Source organism: Pleurodeles waltl, chromosome 5 (genome assembly GCF_031143425.1).
Source record: "Pleurodeles waltl isolate 20211129_DDA chromosome 5, aPleWal1.hap1.20221129, whole genome shotgun sequence".
Taxonomy (NCBI): Eukaryota; Metazoa; Chordata; class Amphibia; order Caudata; family Salamandridae; genus Pleurodeles; species Pleurodeles waltl.
Window position 1 is genome coordinate 571,518,690 of NC_090444.1, and position 19,762 is coordinate 571,538,451.

Below are 19,762 nucleotides of genomic sequence, written 5' to 3' on the forward strand. Positions count from 1 at the left end.
GGTTGACTGCATTCTTTCATTCTTTATAGTATCCAAACAGTTCCTCAAAATCCCATCTACTATTGGCTAAGATTACGGGTTCAGTGTGCTTTATAATGTGCTATTTTCATACTGATGACACTCATGGCGGCCATTGAGCAGCTGGAGCTTGGGTTTCTGATGGTCCAGGTATGTTACTTAGGTACCACAGAGAAATAGACGCTATTATAAAAGCAAATAACAGGGAGTGTATATCTACAACCCATCATCCCTCAGCCCCACACTCATCAACGCACATATGACCCAGCTGGCCAACATTGTCAGATCCCATCTCAATATAATTTTCTATGCAGACAACGCCCAACTCAGCCTCTTACTAATGACCCATCCACCACCAGAACCAACTTCCACAGATGCATGTCAAGCGTCACTAACTGGATGAAGAATAACTGCCTGCAGCTGAACACAGATAAAGAAAAGAACCCTCTTTCTTGACTGTGTTCACTGGGATCCTGCTGACCAGGACCCCAGTGATTATGCTCTCTCCCTTTAAACTTGATTACTTGAACCACATACACCCCACATTTGGCATACTGGTGCCCCAATGTTAGTCCCTAATATATGGTACCCAGGGCATTGTGGTACCAAGTGATCCCCATGGGTTGCAGCATGTATTATCCCACCCGTGGGGTGCCCATGTGAAATGTAACTGCAGGTCTGCCATTGCAGCCTGCATGAAAAGGTGCATGCACCTTTTCACTTCAGGACACTACACAAGGTCACTGTAAGTCACCCCGATAGTAGGCCCTCCTAGCCCAGAGGGCAGGGTTCAATTACCTGTGTGTGAGGGCACCCATGCCATTTTATATGTGTACTGGACAAAGGTCACTACCTATGTTCAGCTACATTATGGTAATGTCGAACCTGGGCACGTCTGGTATCAAACATGTCAGAATCATATCCCAATACTGTTGCCAGTATTGAAAGTATGATTCCATGCACTCTGAGAGTGCTCCTTAGAGGACCACCAGCATTGCTCCTACTAGCCTGCTGGGGTTTTCTGGGCAGCCCAAGCCCAAGCTGCTGCCACCCCTCAGACAGGTTTCGGCCCTCCTGCTGCTTGATCAGCTCAAGCCCAGGAAGGCAGAACAAAGGATTTCCTTTAGGAGAGAGGGGTAACACACTCTCCCTTCGGAAATAAGTGTTACATGGTTTGGGAGCAGTAGCCTCCCCAAGTCACTGGTATGCTTTGAACCGGTTCAGGGACCCCCAGTCTCTGCTATGGCACAAAACTGGACAATGGAAAGGGAAGTGACCACTCCCCTGTCCACCACCCCAGGGGTGGTGCCCAGAGTTCCTCCAGATGTTCCCTGGATTCTGCCATTTTTAATCCAAGGTGGGCAGGGACCTCTGGGAGCATCTGAGTGACCAGGTCGGGCAGGTGACGTCAGAGCCTCATCCTGATAGGTGGTCACCTGGCTAGGAGACCAATCTCCCTTTCAGGGCTATTTAGGAACTTCCTCTGGGGTGGGTCCTCAGATTCGGCTTGCAAGGTTCCAGCAGGACTCCTCTGCAACCTCTACTTTGACTATTAGCCACAGGAACCGCAACTGGACCCTCCAGGAACCGACAATCTGCATCCACAACATATACTTTGCTTGAAACATTGTTTCCATTGCTTCTTCCAGCTTCTGCAAGTCTTCAGTCTGCATGAGAAGGAATCTCTCTTGGAGTGAAGGAGCCACTCTCCTCCATCCGCAGACACCATCTGCAATGTCGACTGGCTGCGTGGATCTACTCTAATCCTGAACTGCGTGGATCCTGCATCACGGGTGGTGGTCTAGAGTGATCTCCTTTGTCCAGTCTACCACCTATCCATCTTTGATGGAGGTAAGCCCTTGCGTTTCCATGCAGGACAGTACCCCCATGCAATACATCTCTTGCAGCTACCAAAGACTGTTGGCATCTCCTCCAAGGGATCTTCAGGCTCCGTGTAGCCCCAGCCTCCAGCACTCCTTCCTGCGACACACAGCCCTCTGCGTGCTTCTCCTGCGGCATGGGACCCTTCTCCAGTTGTGCTGCGGGGGCTCGTCTACGACTCCTGGTTCCTCTTCCAGTGGTTCTCCTGTGGGGGCTGTCTTTTCTTCTGTGGACTCTCTGCCTTGCTGAGGGTCCTCCTCAGGACTCCGCCCATGGGTTGAGTACTCCTGGACCTTGCTGGTCCCCGGCAGCTCACCTTTAGCTGCACCGCGACTTTTGCCTTTGCCAAGGCTTTATTGGTGGCTTTTCCACGCCACAGACAGACTGCAGTCCTCCATCTGGCGTGGAAAGTCGACTGCATCCTCAAGGACTCTTCACGGGCTCCAAGGCTGCATCGATGACTGTCTTCGCCCTACTGTCGACCAACTCCTGCAACCACAGATGGATGGGTAGTGGCTCCTGCCACCACCAGACACTTCTGCGACTTCTGGACTTGGTCCCCTCCTTCCACAGGTCTTACTCTTCAGGAATCCACCGCTGGTTTCTTGCAGTCTTGTCTGGGTGTTGCAATATCTTATTTTTAATCCTTTTGGGTGGTTTGGGGGAAAATTCAGTAACTTACTCCTTTATTTCTAGTCACTGGGGGGCACTGTGGTACTTACCTTTGGGGTTTCCTAGTTCCCCCAGCTCCCCTCTACAAATTCCACTTACCTAGGTGGGGGTCCTGCATTCACATTCCATTTTTTTAGTATACGGTTTTGGGCTCCCCCTAGGGTCACTACTGTCTATTGCTATTTGCAATGTTTTCTATTGATTTCTATGCCTATTTCTGATTACTGGTGTACATATCTAGTGTGTTACTTACCTCCTATTGGCGGGTTGCCTCACTAGAACTTTTTGGTAACTGTGTCACTAAAAGAAAGTACCTTTCAGTGTTTTCTTTCATGTGTGTAAGTGCTGTCTTGCTACAGTGGTATTGCATGAACTTTGCATGTCTTCAAGATAAGCCTTGGCTGCTCATCCAGAGCTACCTCTAGAGAGCCTGGCTTCTAGACACAGCCTACACTACACTAATAGGGGGTACCTAGTATTACGAGTAAGTACCTTAGGTGCCCACCACACACCAGGCCAACTTCCTACTACAGACAAGACGGAAGTACTGATCTTTGGCAATAGCAGCAACACATGGAACGACTCCTGGGGGCCATCAGACCTAGGGCCCGCACCCACTCGCTCCAACCATGCCAGAAAACTCAAAATCCTCATTGACAAAAAGCTCACCATGAAATCACAGCTCACTGCCGTCTCCTCTGCCTGCTTCCTCACTTTGTGCATGCTACGTAAGATCTTCAAGTGGGTAATCTACACAAGAGGCCCACCGTGACAGAAGCCCTCATCACCAGCCAACTCGACTACGGCAAAGCTCTGTACATAGGAATCACCGCACACCTCCTACATAGACTTCAGAAGATACAGAACGCTGCAGTGAGGCTCATCCTCAACCTTCTCCGACGAACCCACATCACACCTGACTTCAGGCAATGCTACTGGCTTCCCGTACAGAAGAGATGCCAATTCAAGCTGTTGACCCACGCACACAAGGATCTACAAATCAAGGACCTGCGTACATTAACCACTGCCTGAACTTCCACCAACGATCGAGAAGACTTTGCACTGCCTCCCTTACCCTTGCCATAATCCCCACTTCTACGGAGGCAGAAGTGTAGGACGCTCCTTCTCTCGCATTGCAGTAAAAACCTCGAACAGCCTCCCCACACACCTCAGGACCATCACCTCACTCCTGGAATTCTGAATGGCCCTCAGGACATGACTGTTCGAATAAGTCTCCAGCACCTGCAATCGCTTGGATACCCTACTCAGTGATTAGCCACGCTTTATAAATCCTGATTGACAATCACTAACACAGTACAGAAATGGATCAAACTTCCCCTCACCGTGGCTGGCAGAACTGCCCTCATGAAAATGGTTCTGCAGAAATAAGTGTATCTATTTAAAAAAAATATTCCGATTCCCATACAAAGAGTCTTTGTCACTCACTTGCAGGGACAGGGAAACAACCATGCATTGGCTGGTCCAAGCTACAGAAACTATATGATCGAGGTGGAATTGGCGTACCAAATCTTTAACTCTACTAATCGGTGGCACAGGCCCACTTCACTCAACACAGGATATATAATGTACGTAGGGCCCCACATGAGAATTAGGAGGGTGGGCTGGCAGACCCTGACACCTTACAGGCCAAACTGCACTGTAGACTGAGCTGATTGAAAAGATCGTCACAGTGAGGTGCGTCGGATGGGCTCTGGCACAGGTCACAGAATACAAGGTAGAATAGAAGGTATTCTGGGGCAAGATTGAAGGTCAGGGTGTCAACGATATCCAGCAGTGCTTTTCTGCCACTGTTGCAAGTCTTGGCACTCGCCAGTACTAGGGCCCCCATGGGAACGCTCTAGTCAGTCCAACAAGGAGCGCCAAGAGGGTCCAGGCCAAGCAAGATCACGGCTGTCCACAATAGTGTCAAGGATGGCCTTTCTAGCCACAAGTCCCACGAGCAAGTGATGAGAAAAAAGGTGGGTTGATAAAGCAAAGGGTGTGCCAAGGCCAGCCAGGAATGTCCAACCACACCCTGGCACCATCCAGGGACTGTACCAGAGCTGCTGTTGGATCTCCTTAATAGCAGTCAGATTCCCGATGAGGCCCTGGATATTAGTCCAGACCTTCCCTATGGGTTCTAAGTGGTGCGAACGCTGCCAATGTGGGATAGATTTTGACAAGGGCCACTGTCTAGTCTGCTGCCATGACCCTCACGCAGCTCATACTGTACTTGTGCTGCCTGCAGACTGACAATCCATGTGCTTACAGTTGCCGGTAAGCACGCTGTAGGTCCCAGCTGACGTGTGGCCCTTCTTCAAGCACCCCCCACCGTCAGATTCCATTGGCGCAGATATGTGACTGGGGGTGAGTGTTTGCATTGTTCAGCACTCAGTCCATCATCCTTTTGTGTTACTAAAGTTGCCCTAAGTGGGAAGGGTATGCCCAGACGTGGGTCCCTTGCTCACTGTGCCACTGGATTCAAGCTAGCCTGGCTGATGAAGGGTGAAACCCTGAAACCGGTCCCAGGATGCTTGTTTCTGGTCCAGTGAGGACCTGGCTTGGCAGTTCGGGCTGGACTGTTCCCATGATGGAACAGGGTCAAGACTGATTTGCATATGGCTGGGTCCAAACTGGGGTGGCAAGGTGAGCAAAAGAACGCTGGATTAATCCCAGATCTGTGACTGGGGGTGAGTGTTTGCATTGTTCAGCACTCCGTCCATCATCCTTTTGTGTTGCTAAAGTTGCCCTAAGTGGGAAGGGTATGCCCAGACGTGGGTCCCTTGCTCACTGTGCCACTGGATTCAAGCTAGCCTGGCTGATGAAGGGTGAAACCCTGAAACCGGTCCCAGGATGCTTGTTTCCGGTCCAGGGAGGACCTGGCTTGGCAGTTTCGGCTGGACTGTTCCCATGGGGGAACAGGGTCAAGACTGATTTGCATATGGCTGGGTCCAAACTGGGGTGGCATGGTGAGCAAAAGAACGATAGATTAAACCCATATCTGTGACTGGGGGTGAGTGTTTGCATTGTTCAGCACTCCGTCCATCATCCTTTTGTGTCATGAAAGCAAATGGCCAAGTTCAGCAGAGCCATTCGAGGTTGTTTATGAAACGCAGGCGGCAAAGTGCAGCAAAACTTGCTTGAGGTTGTTGATGAGAGCGGGCGGCAAAGTGGCTCGTGGTTGTTGATGAAAGTGGGCGGCAAAGTACAGCCAAGCCACTCGGGGTTGTTGATGAAAGCGGGCATCAAAGTACAGCATAGCCGCTCTGGTTTGTCACTGAAATCAGGCGGCAAGGTCCAACAAAGCCACTCGGGTTGTTGAAGAAAACGGGTGGCAAAGTATTGAAAAGCCATTCGTTCTCACTCTGGGGCAGGTGGATGAGTCCTGGGCTACCGGGCAGAGATCAGCAGGCAGCAGCGCGGCACAGCTTTTCCTGGGAATAGTCAATCCTGGCAGAGTGGCAATCCTGACACACATCAGTGTTTACTCTTGCAGCATTTCCTTGAGTCCAGAAGTGTACTGATTTGAGTTGATCGGAGACCCAGTACTTATACTAGAAAATGCTTTTGATGTGGGGGATGACTTCAGAAGGTTTCTGTGAAGTGCACAGGTTCCCCCTTTGAGCTAAGCCCCAGCTCCAGACTATCAGTGGGAGGTAATCAGCCCCTTTATGAGGGTCGCCCACTACCCTTTGAGATGCAAGTGGGAGCTCTCCCCAACCTCCTCCCCAGGAAGACCCATCACTATGCAGATGAATTCAGATGTAGCTGAGTAAACTGTGTTGTGGGTGTCTGAAGGGAATGTACTAGTGTAGCTGGCACCTATCCCTAGCCAAACATATATTGGAGATAGTCTGTAGGCACCCAGGGCAGTGAGAGCAGAGAAACGCCTACTTTCTAAAAGTAGCCTTTCTAAAATAGCAATAATAAATCCGCCTACACCATATAGAGAATTTATTATTACCATTCCAATGGTACTAAACATGATGTAGCTACACCTTTCAGATCAGGAAATACAGCTTAAAAGTTTCATAAGGAATTCCCAATGTTGGCCTATGAGAGGGGCAGGCCTTACAATAATGAAAAACTACTTTGGGAGTTTTTCATTACCAGTTCATGAAAAACTTAATTTCATGAAAAACTTAAAAGTGCATGTGCTGCCTTTCACTTACACTGCACCATTCCCTATGGACTACCTACAGCCTATTTTAAGGGTGACTGATATGCAAGAAAAAGGGGGCCTTTAAGGCTTGGCAAGAGGTTTCAAATGCCAAGCCCAGGAGTGGGAAAGGGTGGGGGATACCGAGACTGCATGCACAGGCGCTGCTGTGGCAGGCCTGAGACATGTTTACAGGGCTACTTAAGTGGGTGGCACAAGCAGTGTTGCAAGTCCACTAGTAGCACTCAATTTACAGATCCTGGGTATACAGTATACCACCTTACAAGGGAAAACACATATAAATTAAATATGCCAATTGTGGATAGACCAATGTTACTATGTTTTAGGGGAGAAACACTTTACTGCTGCTAACCAGTGCTTGAGTCCTAAGGCCAACCAAAAGATACAGCAACAAAACAGGAGGTAAAGGCAAAAAATATGGGGGAAGACCTTTCTAAGGATGCCAGGCCTAACAGTGACCATGTCAAAAAAGGGCACTTTCCTACAGCTATGTACAGAGACTTTACCACTAGCTGCAAGCCCTCTGGACTCCTAGGGGCAGGGAATACGTGGCTGACCTAGATACAAGCGATCACTCAGAACAGATATCAGAGCTTATGGTTTGATTAATAATTTTAAAGAAGGGAACTGGACCCCTTGAAATTTTTGGTGGAGGGACAAAACCTCTGCCCAAGCAAAACATGTACTCCTGGCTCCCAACATAAGGGAGAAGCCACGGCCCCACTCTAGTGATGCTCAATAATTGTCAAGCCGTAATATAACAAGCATTTGCAATGCAATGGGTCTTGCGTTTGCTCGAGTTAGAGCTATTAACGTTGTAAATTCCTTACTCGACTTTTCTTGCCACATAAATTGAAAATGAAAAGTAAAACAGTTGACAGAAACAAGTCAGTACAAAGCACCATGGCCACCAAGAGCTTGAGAGTTATTGACTTCCTGCTCCAATGTCTAGAAAGGATCGCAGCTGGGATTAAAGGCAAACCAAAACCGAAGGAGAGGCCATCACACGCTGTAACAGGAGGAAGCGTGACATAGTGTGATGGCCAACAAAAATTTTCACTTGGGGAAATCTCCTGGGAGTGAACTCAGCACACAAAGGAGGGACATTTCATAAAACGCACCAATTAAAACTAAGTATTTAAGACAAGCACAACAAAGAATGAATAGGAAGAGTGGTTAAAAGCCCATAGAGAGATTACAAGCACCACACTACTTGCGCTCGACCCTAAAAAGGGGAAGATTGTTACCACTCCCACCATCTCTCTGTCCTGTTTATTCTATTTTTGATGTTGCAAGGTATCTGCCATCCAGAACATAATCTCCTAGTCATGCATCTGGTTAAGGAAAGGATGTCTGGTGGGTGAAGATCACATATCTTCTCTGGAATGTATTCAGAAGAACAGACAATTATTGAAATATTCAGTTAATATTAAATTGAATGCATGAATAACTCATTGCAAGTAGGACAGTATTAATATTTCAAAATCCAATAGATGTTAATTCATTATAATTTATTAGTTTCTAAATTAAACAAAAGAATACAAAACACAGCTCAGTGGAATCCTACCAATTTATTCTTCGTTGGCTTGAAGCAATCTGGACATTTTGTGGCCCTAAAACAAACAAAGATAAATGAGTTGTTGGTTGAAGTCATAGTCAAGGTATTTCTCACCTTCTTGTGTCACCAATATACAATATAATAGACTGACGCTGGCAGAAAACCCTGGCAAAAAGATTTGAAGATCAGTGCTGTAGATTTCAATACTTTTCAACCCCCCGGATTTTAACACTGACAAGATCAGGGGAAGTGGTCATGGGAGTTCTCAGAACAGGGGGAGAGGTGTAGGGTAGAACAGCAAATCAGCTCAGCAAAAAAAGGCTGACTGCTCAGTTACCAAAAGGTTGGATCTTATGCTTTTAAGGTATGGGAGTTCAAATAGGAACTCTCCGGAGTGAGGTCTAGCTGGTCCTTATGCAACAAACATTAGCAAAGCCAATAAGTCTTGTAATTTTGACCTATGTCAAAGCTGTTTAGCATCAGCAAAAAGAAAAAAAGAAAAGCTTTGTGATGATGATATGCAGCACTGCAAAAAAAAAAAAAAAAAATGTGTGGTTATTTAAACACCTGTGCAATGACGCTACAGCTGCCCAGTGGGTTGACCTATACATGCGCGTACAGCAAGACTTTTTGTCATTCCTTTTTATTTACAACGATAGCAGATGTCAACCTTTGAGCAGTATATATTAAAAAATATATAAACCGTATGCAAAAGTACATTTAAAAATGATTTAAACACCTGTGCAATGATACTACAGCTGCCCAGCAGGATGACATTTACATGCCCATATGGTCAGACTTTTTGACATTGCTTTTTTTTATTTACAAAGATAGCAGATGCAAACCTTTAGAAGTATATATTAAAATATAAAATGTATGCAAAAGTACATTTAAAGAAGAAGGGTTATGGCAGTAAACAGCAGCTGTCAGACCCTACAAAAGTGTAAATGTAAAATTTAAGATGGTCATAGGAGGGGAAGGAAGAGCAATACTGTGTGACAGGTTGGAGGAAGTGAACACAGGAGGAAAGCAACAGGCAATGGGTGGTGGTGGGAGAGCAATGGAGGAGCTTGAGGTGGGGAGCAGAAAATGCATTAAAAAAAAGGAAAAAAAAAAGACCGCAAGGAGTGTGAGGGAAGCAAAGTACATACTAGGGTTAAGAGTAGAAGGAAGAAATATGGAGCAAGTGGGGGGAGGAAGCCACACAAAGACGAGAGCTAGAAAACACATGCACTCATGGAATACTGAAAGAAAAAGAAAACCCTAGATGTGAGTAGCAGAAGGATACAAGTCATCCAATCAAAAGGACGGTTAAGAAGTTACGCTCCAGAAGAGTGATAAACACAAGGAAAGGAAGAAACACAATTTAATAAGAACCAAAAAAATGAGAATAACCGCTCAGTGGTAAGCAATGGGCTGGCTCGAGGTCCACTGTAAATCTTTGGCATGGTCCACAGAAGTCTTACGACGAGAGACATCTAAGATCTGTCTTTAGGAGCAACATAAAAAGCCAGAGCAGTTACTTTGTGTGTTAGGTATGGCTGGCAAACTATGTTGTAGGAAAAATCTGCTCTGACACACTGACTGCTGTGGCCCTAGGCAGAGTTAGAAAAGCTTCTTATCTGTAATTGCAAGGGCAGGACAAGTGTGGGATCTGGGTTCCACCTACTTCTTTTTGATTTTTGTCACTGCCTGGCTTGATGTTGAGAAGAGCTGTGGAGAAGTCAGATAGGCAGCGATGCAGATAGCAATTTCCAGTCTTTCTTAGGCAGTGCATGCATTTGTCTGATGGGGAGTTATGAATTACGACGCTTCATCCCTTAGCCTGCAAAAGTTTGCTTTCCTTTCCCTCTGAGATAACAGAGCATGGTCCAGCCTATACTCTTTCCACTAGCTGGACTGTTAAACACTAAGACAAAGAGGCTCTGCTAATTGACATCGCCTGCTGTCTCCTCCTACAGGGAATAGGAAGCTGGATTCGAGGTGGCAGATAAAGGGCTCTACTTCTATTGGCCATGGGTGCTGCTGTAGCTTGGCCTCTTTCATGGCAGCAAATTGAGTTTGGGGACTCCTCCCTGGAAAGACCCGTCTGCAATTGTGAACTGCTAAGTGCACCTATTGGTGTTCTCCTCAGTGTTATATGTAACTCTGGTGGTGAAAAAAGAGGGGAGAGTCTAAGGCTAATCTTTGCGCAGGTGTGAATGAGTGGAGTATTTTGTTTGCAGGTAGGTGGAGCTTGATTTCAATTGAGTTATAAGAGAAGGAAGTTGTTCTGTTGATGACAGTGAGTTTTCCTGGAGTTTGTAACTCCATACTGTAAAACCAATGCTCTGATCTTGATGTGATGTAATTGTTTCTAAACTTGGTGTTATCACTACCAGTGTGTTATTTTTTAAATCAGAAGAAACAAATGTCCAAATGAATAGCTCCACGGCAGCCAATTACTGACGGAGCAACATGCTACTTTCTGCCTTGGGTAGAAGGTCAAAAAAGCTTAAGGGGCCAGTTATTTGTGTGTTGCGTGAGCTTTGCCATTTTTAATGGCTGGCAGAAACTATTAGCAAACATCGATAGCTCTAGCAAAAAAGCAGAAAACAAGACTCATTCTACAACCCTTTCGATGGCCCATCATTTCATCATGCGAAACCAATGCTACTGACCTGAAGTAACTGTATTTCAGAAAGGGTCGCATACAGTCAATAAGTTTTACTTGTGGTGCTAGCATTGATGATCTGGGACCACTGTCTTCTTGCCTATTCCTACAGATCTGTTATGTGTGACTAGGGATAAGCACAACCAGTATGTTAACAGCCCTGATACCAGAAAGCTGCAATATCGTCCCTGATTCATATCTAGGTTGACAATGGTCTAGTCAGAGACAGTGTTCACTTTCTTTCCTCTATGCTGGGCCACCTTTAGAGAGGGGTCATGTGCTCACTTTTGTCCGGCAGATTCTCAGACATGGTTCCTACACTTCTCATGTTTTACAGATGCTAATAAAAGAGCTGGCTCCTGCCTGCACACTCTGCTGAGTCCTGTTACATTCCATAGTCTTTGCCTGCACTCTTGGCTGTTCCTATGCGATGAACCCCCTTTTTTACTCGTTTCTACAGTCCATGTGAATACCTGCGGATATTGTATGAGCTCTGTGTGTACCCTGCAATCACCCAAAAGCTTGTCCCTGTGTCACACCTCTGGCTACTGGTGTAGTTCCCCAGGCTAGTGTGCCAATTCCCAGCATTCCCAGGTGGAGCTTCAATGATTGTTCCCAGCACCTCTTTCTAATGTGAGTAACATTCCATTTTAACATGATTAATGGTTCCTTTAATAATCAGTTTGTGAAGGTATATTATAATGACTTGGCCCTAATTCCACTCATGTCTGTTTATGTAAGCTCTGAAGCGATAGCTTCTGTATTTTTTTACGTACCTAATGTTATCCAGGCCTGATGAAAGAAGCAGAGGTGAGCCTTTTAGGGTATACTGTTTTATAATAGAAAGAGCACCATAAGCATTAGTTGCTGTACAAATACAAGTTAAATAACAGATTGTGATTTGTTGGGGGGAAAGAGAACATGTTATTCACCCTTTACTAGACAGTACACTGTGTATTTCCATTTAAAATTGCACATATTTTAAAAATAGAAATATTTATAATATATTAAACATTTTAAAGAATTGTAGACATGCCAGAATTACATTATTTACCAGAATCACACATTTTGGGTTCAGTGCAGAACCCAATATTGGAAGCTAGGTTTACTAATTCCAAGTTCAACAGCTTAGCTACTAGATAACATCTCCCTTCTACAGTAATGTATAAAAGTAGTAGGATGAGTAGTGATCAGCTGATGAAGTACACAGTACGTATATTTAAAAAAAAATGTTTTCAGACTTGAAGATCATTAAATCATAACACAATAAACCATGCACGTGTTTCATATATCTTTATAAAGCATGAATTATTTTGATTTTTCCTTCTAAAACCAACAGAAAACCACACACACAGCCTCTGTGAACTACATTTTCTATAACAGAGCAGCATTGTTATCTCAGAAGCATCTCTTGTTACCGGAAGTGTAACTTACAGGAAATGGCAGTCTCCATCAGTTTCTGGGTGAGCAAAGACCACGCTTACTTCAAACTCACTCTGGAATATTAAATTATTAATAATCCGTTACTAAATGCAATGGTTTTTTATGAGATCACAACTGTCAGTTTTAACATCAACATCACTGATTCAATTAGCAAAGCATCAAAGCATCCATCTCATCTTGTAGAGCAGAGTTTTTGTTCATTGACAGGTAGTTGGTAAACACATACATTGCTGCTGATGACATTATTCGTTATTATTATCGCTCAGGCACCTTTGAATAACAATTACTGCACACAAATAGCCAACAGCCATTATGGTAATAACATACGCCTTAAAGATTCAATAAAATAATGGAAAATTGTTCTCTTCAAACAGAAAGCAGTCAGGTTTTTCCTTTGAGTTGCTCAAAATAATCTTCTGACAAAATTATTACCATGTGCAAATGTTCTTTGTAACACAAATCAGATTATAAAAATACAAAGCCAAATATTCAGGTGTAGAAACAAATACAATATAAAGCAAAACTAAATTCACCATAGGGCACAGAGTTGATTGTGTGTGTGTGTGGGGGGGGGGGTGTTCGGGCCCAGATTTTTGTGTGAATAAACTTTAGATGGTTTCTATTAAACAAAATCACCTCTACCACCACTTCCAATGTACAGCAGACCTAATCATAGTACAACGAATGTAACCATCACATCTTTAGGGTGAAAACACTAGACTGATAAGTTTACATAATGTGAGGAAGGAGAATGGGGGTTTGGGACATTCAGCAATGATAACTGTTCATTTTGACATCTAGTATCTTGGGAAGGGATATAATCAATAGAAATACAGCTTTCCTATAGGAATGCGAGGATGTAAAGGGGAACTTTGGAGAAGCAGCTTTCAAAAGCTGCTGCTGAGGTGTGAAGTCATTTTAAGAGGTAAATAAACTTGAACTGTTGTAATACATTTAAATATGAGACATTAGGCATATGTTTTCATGTGATGAAATCCTATTTACATTTGACAGACTCAAGGATACCTAACTAAAGATGTTTTTCATAACAAAAAGGAATTCAGTACAATTATAGAACCAGGCCAGTTTCTTCAAACACAGGACCCTTTCAAACCCATGCAAGGTTGAGGTTATGCTTTCAAGAAGAGTTCACTAAGTATTGCCACACATATGACACAATACTTGAAGTATCAAAAACACTTGACTCAGTAAACTCTACTTTTAAACATGATCGAGTTATAGGGCCTTCCTGTCTCAACGTTGTTCCTGCTGTCGACCTAATATTCAGACAGTAATGCCTGGCAAAGACATGGTTTGAAGACAAAGTTGCTGCCTTGCATATGTCTACTAAAAGCACACCAGTGAAGAATGCAGTTATAGCAGCAATGCTTCTTGTTGAATGCATGACTACACTGTTTGTAGAATAGGATATGTGATGTAATCAACTTAAGATTACATATTTTGGCAAAGGGCATTCATTGATAAAGTTGGCATATGAAACAAATAATTGGCCTGTTTTGTGAAAGCCCTTAGTAAATGGAGCTGTATATAGTGTGACTTTGATCTTATCAAATGTTGAGTATAGGGGTTTTATGGGAGAAACCTATATATCTTGCTGATGTTGTTACCTATAAAAAGGCAGACTTCCACAAGATCTTTGGTAGAGATGCCTGTGTATGGTTTTGAGAGGATACTTGATTGGTTGCCCTAGGAATGGGTTCAGTTTCCACCCTGGTGGATTCGTTGACAGAGGGTGAGAGGTGCAGAACAGGCCACTCAAATTCTTTAACCGCTCTGAAAAAAAACAAGAATGGTAAAGAGGGAGTCCTCACAAACGTGGATACAACTGCTAGATGTACGCTCAGTAGTATCTCAAGCCAGAACCTGCCAAATGAAGTAGATAAGGTAGCGTTTCATGAGGTGCAAAGAAAGAGGATCAATATTATTCACTCAGACCTAAATGCAAAATCGCTTCAATTTTAAAGAGTAGGATTTAAGACTGGAGGTTTTATCAAGCTACCTGCAGAACATTCTTGCTGTTTGGTAGAATGCTCAGAAACTATATTTAAGGTTTGCAGCAGTCAGGTGAAGGCATACAGCATTACAGTGTAGCACTTGCCCTGGAATACTCGAAAGAAGGTAACAGTCTGTTTGGAGCGGATTTGTCTTTCTTTTAAGAGATCTCACAGATTGGTCAAACAAAACTACCTGGCTTACGCAGGGGTGACTAGTAACAAGGTACATAGCTCCCTTTTCATTTTCAGCAACACTTTCAGGATTTGTGCAGTTAGAGGGAAAGTGTACACAAAGTTCCCTGATAAAAACACAACCCGTTGGGAGTCGAGATGCCACCATCTGCTTGTATATTTTCAGGATTTGGCATTTTCTGGAGTATGAATGAAGTGTAGAGAATGATTGCCCCATTTATGAAATAGGAGTTTAAATTTTCTCGAGTCCAGTTCGCAGTTGTGGTACTCCATATACTTTTTGGTTAGGTCAGCTGCCTTTACCTGTTGTAACCTTGGGACATGTTCCACTGTTATGTTGATATTGTGATCCAGAATCCATTGCTATAGCTGCTGATTCTCTCTCGAAAGATGCTTTGACTTTGTCCTTCCTTGTTCCAGATTGTACTATAGAGTTGTCATATTTGTCCTTATTTTTGCATTTTGGTGTGGTATTAGAGGTGGGAAGACCTTCATAGCTAGTCTGCCTGCTCGCAATTGTAGCAATGTTATGTGTAGCCTTTCTTTCTAAGGAGACCAAAGACTGCTTGCATAAGGATACTGTTCCCCAGCCCTTCAATGAGGCACCCGTTGACAGATGGAAATGCAGTTTGTCCTTGTAAAGGTCCTTCCCTGCATAAATGTTGTCTTTGGCCATCCACCAAACCATTAATTCATGCCTTTAGTCATTTGAATGTGGTCATGCCTGCTTGCTTAGTCCTGCTTAAGAAAATTTCTTATTTATATCTAATAGTGCAGGATCAGGGGAATGCAAGATTACATACTTTCCAGAAAGACGCTGAATATTTTGACTGTTATATGTTCCCTTGGACTAACCATATTCATTCTTCTGCAGATAAGCCTTTAGAAGATCTGCACAGACGTTCACCCTGAAGAATAGGCTCTGCTGTATTGGTGCATGGATTGACTTATTCCTGCGGAGTGTAAGGCCCAATTCTTTCAGTAGATTCAGTGACTGGAAAATAGCTTGGATGTTTGAGGTGACGACAGAGCCTTGATGAGTAGGTGATCAAGGTATGGGAAAGCACATGAACCTTGATGATGTAAATGAGTAGTCACTAAAGCCAGGCATTTTATGAATACTGGGGATGCTGACAAAGCCAAAAGGCAGTGCTTTGCGTTGGTAGTGTTGACTATCCACCATAAAATGCAGATCTTTTTGGTGCCATAGATGTAGTGGTAGAAGTAAATGCACATCTTCTAGATGTACAGAAATGCACTACAGAAAAAGATCTATTAGAAAAAAGATCTACAGAAAATAGTCTTTTTTGACTGCAAGACATGCGTTAACGAACACCTCTGGAACATTTGTTTCTTTATAAATCTCTTTAGTGCTCTCAGATCTAGAACCCATCTCAAATCATCTTTCTCCTTTCGAATGAGAAAAAAATCTTGAGTAAAACTCATGAATTTTGTTGTGATCCGGCAGTGATTCTGTAACTGTTTCATTATTTCTCATCTTAGGGCCGCCAACCGAGCACTATGTTTATTTGCTGAAGGGATTGTTGGTGGTTTGGATATGATTTCTATCATATGATCATGCTCTACCATGTCGGGCGTTCAGGGATCTGTTGTTAACTTATCATCATCTAGGGTGCTATATGTGCATGGACAGTGATGGGTTTGGGCTGCCCAGGAAATGAGGTGCAGTGGTTTCTATCCTGGTCCTTGTTGTAAAATGGGCCCATTAACTTAACTTAATATTTGCCTTACCAAGAGGAAGGCTAACTCATTGAATATTGTCCCCTAAGGATGGAATGTCGAAGAAGTTCTTAGCTGAAAGAATCTTTGGCCATACTTTTGTCTTCTGTGATAAAAATAGGTCTATCTGCTTTACAGTGCCCCTAGTGCCTTTGTTCTGTTTGTGTTGATATTTATAGCCTGCGGAACATTGTCAACATGCTTACCAAGCAAATGCTGACCATTGAATGGCATCTCTAGCACTCTTGACTAGACTTATGGTTGAAAAGTTGCATTGCGGTTCCAGTCAGATCTTCTCAGAACAGCTCCTGTAGCCATCTTCCAGAAACCAGTATTTGAGACATCTAGTGATGCATTTATAAAGGGCAGATGTAGTTTCCTCTCCTTCTCTCAAGATATTTTTTTGCTGGTTCCAGCAATCATCAGGACGTTTCTCTCTGTAAGGGGCGAAATCTTTTCATTGCTGGCTGTTATAATGTGATAAGGTGGCACTTGAATTTCTATCTTTACACAGCATTGCAGCAAAAACGGCCAGTGTTCTCCCACTGTTTTCAGTCTTCTTCCCTCTGTATCTTTGGGAACCACACACCAGGATTCATGAGCACCTTTGCGTCTCAGCTGAGATGACAGAGTCCATATTGATGTGATTTAGTAGATACGCTGGAGATGTATCAGGAATTTTATATATTTTATCAAGTCTTGAGATCAGGGTGGAACCTGCACACAGATTGTGCATGTGAGACAGACCCTCTTCCCAGAAGTAATCCAGGACTAGAATTGTCCTAATTAATTATGGTTTATCTCTAAAGCTGAAAAAAATACTTTTTCTCCGCTATTGCCATGGGTATATTGCATTTTTCAGCTGCTCTGTCCACCAACATATGAAAAATATACACATCATCTGGTGGAGAGTCTCTTGAAACTTACTCCAAACACAGATGTTCTACTGGAGCATAGTCCTCTCAATCAGGGACTTGCTGATCATTATGATCAATGGGCACTCTAGATCCAATTGTCTATCATCAATTAGTCATCACCAGCCTCAGACTGTGTGTCATGGTCTACTTCCCAACTAGGCACTATAAAATAGGCTGAGCCGACAGATCTTCCAGAGAAATTACTCTTGGAGGTGGTATGAAAGGTTGTGTCATCTGAACCAGTAAACCCGGGGCTGGACAGGGAGTAAGGTCCCCTGGAGTTGCCTGGAGTTTGTGGATGAGTAGGAGGTAACCTACTGTAGAAATCTACTAATAGCTTTTTCACTGAATCTAAAAAACCTATAGACGCCTGGCCAATTGGTATACCATTGGTATACCTGATGTTGCAGGCATGCCTAATTCTGTGAGGAATGACCCTAATATGATCGCACCTGGTATTCATCCAATTCTTTTTCATTGTCTGAATTGCCCGGTACATAGTGAATGTCAGATCATGGGGGAGCTCAGCTGCAAGGTAGCTTCCGAAAGCATGGCGTCATCTGGAAATGCCCGATCTTCATCTGACTCTTGACCTTTGAAGCCCTCATCACACACACATACTGAAGAAGAGTCATGTAGAAGTTGCGCGGGTGGCTTTGGTGTTATCCTTACCAACTGTAAAAGTTGTAACATGGAGCAATGCAGGCATCATTGTTGTGATGTGAGTGGCAGAAGATGAGGTCACCACTGGCATACAAGTCAAACTAGCCATACTACATACTGTTGAAAGAAACAGATGTTGGCAATGGGGTTTTCGTTTTCTGTGCCATCATCGACTGCAGACATTTCATAATTGAAGATGACTGTTTAGTCACAGGTATTGGTGTTGTCTGTGAAAGATGCTTGCTTGTCGAAGGTGTTATTTTGCTTCATGACAATAGCAACTTACTCAACTTTGAAGGCTCCATAAACTGTGTAGGTTTCATTAATGGAGTTGAGCTCTTTAGACAACAGATCTGAAATAGTTGACAATGCACTTGTCTACGGCTTTACATCTACATTGTGTTATCTGTACACCATCAGAAGTTGTTAATGACACAATCATAGTGACAGTCTAAGCAACATTTCTATTCTTCTTCGAAGGTGAACTGGACCCAGGAGCAGAAGTCTTTTTGTTCGAACAGCACCAGCCTCAGACATAGCAAGAGTGACTGGATTGTTTACTGTAGTCATCTCCAGCTTGCACATTTTAATTTTCAAAGCACTCTTTTTTTTCCAGATGATATTCCAAGTGATTCTGCATTCAAGAATTGCAGCAGTGAACCTTCTCTGCCGTTAAGGATTTTATTGCTCAAATTAGCACATTTTTCATATCTGCTAGGCTTGTGGCCAGATATATGAAAACAAAATATGAATTTTAGGTGGGGATCATCAGGATAAATGTTCCTAATACCACACATATCACATGGTTAGAAAAATGTTCTAGAGTGGGAAACTTCAGCCATGATGTCCAGCCAAGTGACAAAAAAAATCTCAAATATTTAGAACAGGAAGAACCAGACACTGCCTACCTTCTGTAGCTGAAGAAAGATGTGTGCTTTCCTGTGAAAAATGCGTTCAAAATGTCAATCTGTGGAAAGCTGAGCAAAGCTCAGAGGATTCCTTGTTGGCTGATACCATGCAGTAGAAAATCTAACAGCTTGAGCCTGAGAGGAGGGATGGGTCAGTGGGCCCCTCCACTTTATTGGCGTGACTTTGAGTCACAGAATCAGGAGGATGGGTTACGTGTGGTCTATGAAGGTTTTCCTTTTTCATTGTCAATCACTGCATTGGAATGCTGCTATGTTAACAGTGATAACCAAGGCATCCCAGCTCGTTCCCCAGACATTATGGAAACATTCTCCCATGTGAATCTAGGAAAGACCCAATACTGGAGAAAGAGTCTTGTTTCCAACCCTGTGAGATAGATGATGAATTCAACATAGATGTACGCTAATGCAAACAAAATAAAAAAATAAAAAAAAACAATCAGTAAGAAACAAAAATGCACTTCTTAATGGAAAATACCTTGGGATCAACCTGAACACCTAGAGCATCTGTAAACATGGGATGAATAATCCACTTGTATGCTTCTTTAACCTGGACAATGTCCTCTTTCTGCAGTGTTAGTCCCAACTTTCTAGAACACAAAGAAAAGAACAAAATAGAAACAAATGGTACAGTGCACCACAAAGAAAATAACAAAACAAAAACACATTGTACAGTTGTACCTTCTTTTTCTAAAAAGTCATACAGGACACCGAAGAATAACATAGAACATATGTTTTATTACTTGGAGATAGAGCACATTATCCTATTAATTTACAGTATAACTTGTGCACTATTCATAAACTAAAAACAATTAATCAAACATTTAGGGCCTGATACATTTAGATGTTGGCAGTTGCACCGCCAAGCCGCGTTGGACGCAGGCCCGAAAAGACTGTCACGTCA

The 19,762-nt window shown here is 43.5% G+C and overlaps 1 protein-coding gene across 5 annotated transcripts in view; it reads right to left on the bottom strand.

Moving 5' to 3' along the window:
- The window catches only part of PUS10 (pseudouridine synthase 10), a 322,578-nt gene that overhangs the window by 228,294 nt on the left and 74,522 nt on the right, over positions 1–19,762 (bottom strand). For all 5 annotated transcript variants that reach the window (XM_069234384.1, XM_069234385.1, XM_069234383.1 and 2 more), the window contains 3 exons: positions 19,337–19,448; positions 12,397–12,458; positions 8,319–8,364 (listed from right to left, as the gene is read on the bottom strand). In XM_069234384.1, the coding sequence (XP_069090485.1) occupies positions 8,319–8,364; positions 12,397–12,458; positions 19,337–19,448 (220 nt within the window). The remainder of the gene's footprint in view (positions 1–8,318; positions 8,365–12,396; positions 12,459–19,336; positions 19,449–19,762) is intronic.